At 43.3% G+C, this 4,168-nt stretch overlaps 1 protein-coding gene across 2 annotated transcripts in view; it reads left to right on the top strand.

The window, feature by feature from the left end:
* Positions 1 to 267: 267 nt before the first annotated feature.
* The window catches only part of LOC137994468 (aldo-keto reductase family 1 member A1-like), an 11,455-nt gene continuing 7,554 nt past the window's right edge, over positions 268 to 4,168 (top strand). The window contains exons 1-3 of one of the 2 annotated variants that reach the window (XM_068840045.1): positions 268 to 387; positions 2,190 to 2,245; positions 3,341 to 3,523. In XM_068840045.1, coding sequence (XP_068696146.1) covers positions 385 to 387; positions 2,190 to 2,245; positions 3,341 to 3,523 — 242 coding nt within the window. In that variant the 5' untranslated portion in view covers positions 268 to 384. The remainder of the gene's footprint in view (positions 388 to 2,189; positions 2,246 to 3,340; positions 3,524 to 4,168) is intronic. The other variant, XM_068840046.1, reaches the window with a different exon arrangement.

Genomic DNA, 4,168 nt, shown 5'->3' on the forward strand with positions numbered 1-4,168 from the left:
GATCCCAAGTCTTATTATGCAAATATATCCTTCAACGCGGAGAAAACAGTTTTCGAGGTGACTTGTACTGAATATTTATTACTTTTAATTCCGATAAACGCCAAAAACTGTAACTCAATCTTAACTCAAACTTAACTCACACTTAACTCAAACTCAACTCAAACTCAACTCAACTCGTAACTCGATGAATAGCCGATCCCGTCCGTCACGGTACTTGTCGAAGCTCGCTTGCGTGACGAAAAACAGGTGACCGGGACAACTACGTACACACTTTGCATAAATACTAGACGCGATACTCATGGATCACTTGGATTTGACCTTGATGGTGCAAAGTAAAAAATCGTTACACGATACGTTGGAGGATAAAGTTGGAATTAAGCAATAATGGTAAGTGTCCTAGCTATGATAAAATAAAGTTAATCTCGCTAATTTTCTTCGAAACATGGAAAATAGAAATCTTTCAGTAGAGGATACAAGTTCATTACAAACAACCACATTGTAATAATATAAACCCAGGTAAGCTAAATGAAATGGAGAGATGATTTTCTTTACTGCTCACGAAAGATTTCACTCATTTTACATTTGAGGGCGACTTAATTACGATGAAGAAGCCATTTATCGAAAATGTCTTCAAGGGACACCACAGTTTATTTGCTGAAAGAGATCCTATACGTGATTTGAAGACATGACATCGATTTGGGACGATTCCACGAGCCAAATTTATGCCAAATATCATGTATAAATCAGTCTGCTTATTTTTTTTTTAATGCTACCACGTTCTGAGGAAACTGTAATTTTCATATGCAGTTTTTTTTAGCCGATGAAACCTCCGAAATTTCTTGGGTTGTTTACGTAATGCACCTATCAATGTTAAGCCCCAGGGAGGGGGGATCGGGCTAACCACGGGAGTTTGATCGTGAGGTCTGTCCCCAGGGTAGGGATTTTGATCGTACAAAGGACATTTTACCACCTTCACTTGCCACCGGGTGGACATTTTTGACCAATTATTTTGTCCCGGGGGTGGGGAATTTGAATTGTTATGAAAATGTCAAAATCCCCACCCCATGCCCGACCCTTCCTCCCTGGGGCTTAACGTTGATAGTTGCATAACCCCAGTCACATTGACCCTAGATGAATTGAAATTCAGTGAATCGGTTTCCGTCACGCGATTATTAGTGTACGCCGAACTTTTAAACATTTTAACAAGACGAAAAACCAGCTGCGATAAAAATACGAAACTTCAAACTTTACTGATCGCCAGTCATTCTCGTTTCTCTTTACAAAGAACTTCGTGTCGAAGGATTTCACTTTAATTTAGTAACAGAGCAGAATAAGCTGTGTCAGCATGACTGAAGAGAATCTTTCGTGATCTGTTTTTATAGAATTTATGAAACTTCATAAATTGGACCGTGCAAGGAAAATGAACAAGAAATCATTTCAATCTCGTCTTGTGGGACATAACTTGAACTCACAGCTCAGAGGGTAGCTTTGGGGGGAGGAAACGTTGCGTGACGCCCCAATGACGACCCAGTAGACTCTGCAGCACAAATCGCACGGTAATATGTTGAATCCCGTTCCCGAATCCCTTTCCTGGATCCCGTTCTCGAATCCTGTTTCAGATTTTTTTCAGGCTTGAACTTGCTTGTCTAACTGTGATAATCTTTCTAACTTTCATTCCATGGTGCCTATTGGTTTGTGAAAGCGCAACCTAGCCCCACTACAAACACCCACTTTTCCGTAATAATTACGTTTTAAGGGGGGTCCTGACTCCTGAGGTGAGATGAGATGGAGAGGAAGTAGTGCCTATTCTGTTCCAAACAGTTCATGCCTTGGTGTCAGTGACCTTAATTTAAATCGGAGGGGAGAGGGAAGGGGAGGGGGAGGGGGAGGGGGCACAAAAAAACAGGCTTGCTTTTCTGTGCTGGTGCCTATATAAGAAAGGGCAACGGAGGGAAAAGGTTGAGAGAAGTGTTGCAGTCAGATCAGAACGGGTAGAGGGATCTCAAAGAGCGCTAGAGCCTGGTAGACACAGACAAATGATAACACGGAATTCGAAACGACAGGAAGTTGGTATTAAAACGTGTGGGACTGCACACAGCTTAGGTCCCCTACCTCCCCCTCCCGCCCATGCAAAAACGGGTTTGATATTCTAAATTACGTATTGACCATTTATTGTTCTTCTCTCAAAGGCCGCGGGATATGTCAAGCTTAACAATGGAGCGATGATGCCCCTTATTGGTTTGGGGTGTGTATTTTAAGTGTCTTTTAAAATTTTAAGTCGAGTCGTTCGAAGCTCCAGTCATTTTGTTTGCATTCGCATTCCCGCTATAGGCATGCTATGTTCGCAGTTAATCCTGGATTACTGCCAAGTGGACTTTGATCTCTAGTGGGACCACTTGAGTATCTCCGCATGCATAGAAGATACAGATGATATAGTTTGTTGCTGGTTGGCAAATCTGTTTTTATGGTGTTAATAACCCTATAGTTGTACTCTCGCACTCTCCCTTAAGCCGCCACGCAAATCCGGCACTTTTACGGTGCTAATAAAAGATTACCTGCAGTCCCTCCAATTTTACTCGAGCCCGCGTGATTTTTGAGTCAATTGCGTTTTATCGCGCAACCGAGAGAAACTGCCGTTTGTCGAGACTGTGTGACAAAGCACAACACATTTGACTCAGAGCGCGCGCCCTGTGTTGTTCCCAGACGTCTCTCTTGCGATGTAAATTTGCGCGCAAGGCTCCTCGCAGTTCGCGCTCGTTACCAGTCACTCCTCCTTCCCTTGATAGTGAACAAAATGCATAACGAAGCACCTAAGGAAGAGGCAGACACGCGCCTGTTGAGGATTGCCAGCAATCTGTGTTAATGTGATCCCTAGGTATGTGATTTAGCAATCATCATCATCAACTAGAGCGAGTTTCGATTGAGTGTCGTAAAACCAAAATCAAAGAAATTACTTTGACCAATCAAAAAGGAAAGAGACAATCCAGTAAACCAATCAAAACTTAAAGCAATTACACGTAGCCGACACAAAGCGCGGGAAACTGTGCACGCGCTAGCCACGATGGTTTTGGTTTCATTTCTGATTGGTTGAAAAAATGGCGCGCGAACTTTGAACCAATCACCGAGTGAAATAATGCAAACCCAAAGCAATTTACTAATTACTTTCTTTCAACACTCATTTGAAAACAGCTCTAGCATGCTGAATCTTAACTGCGGCAAGGCTGCTTTCAAACCAATCTTAAGAAGATTGGAACTTGAAATAGGTGTTACTCGAAGTACGGCACTTTCCAGGGTCTGCCAGTTTCACAACTTCTTTTTTGATTTTTACAAACTTCCACAGAACCTGGAAATCAAAGAAAGGAGAAGTAGGCAAAACAGTAAAGCTTGCCCTGCACCATGGATATAGACACATTGATTGCGCACATATCTATGTTAACGAAGCTGAAATCGGTGATGCACTAAATGAATTGTTTCAAGAAGGAAAGCTGAAGCGTGAAGACCTCTTCATCACTTCAAAACTTTGGTAATTTAAGGATTTTCATCGCCTTTACGGGGTTCCTGTCGTATGTTAGCTCTCACAGCACTGACAGGCATAGGGGTTTCAGGACCACTTCTCAAAGAAGAGTGCCATAGTTTCCGAGAAGGAGTTAACAATTAGAGTTGACGCACATCTGTCACAACCTTTTAACGCGCTTTGAACTCTGTGCTCTCCTGTTGCCAAGATGTCCCGATGAGAGCGTATGAAGGGCAGACAGGGCTACCCGGTAGCGGTTCAATTGGTTACCGCGCACCGGTGGCCCAGTTGGTTGAGAACCGGGCTGCCATGCGGGAGATCGTGAGACTACGGCCGAACCCACTCCTCTTAAAATAAGTGAGGAGAAAGTGCTGCCTTTGTAATTAGTTACACCCACAAAATGGTTAGACTTTCAAGTCTTCTCGGATAAGAACTATAAACCGTATGCCCCGTCTCACAAATATCTTCCATGTTCAGAAGTTCCCTGTGGGACGGTAAAGAAGCCACACGCCATTCGAGAAGAGTAGGGTATGAAGTTCCTAGTGTTGGGGCTGTTCTTTGTGAGTGTATGGATGGGCAGGTAATAGCAGGTCCACATGAGCTGAATCGCCAAAACTTCAACCTGCTCAAACAAACAAACCCCACACCTCTGGC

The sequence above is a fragment of the Montipora foliosa genome, chromosome 3 (assembly GCF_036669935.1).
Source record: "Montipora foliosa isolate CH-2021 chromosome 3, ASM3666993v2, whole genome shotgun sequence".
NCBI lineage: Eukaryota > Metazoa > Cnidaria > Anthozoa > Scleractinia > Acroporidae > Montipora > Montipora foliosa.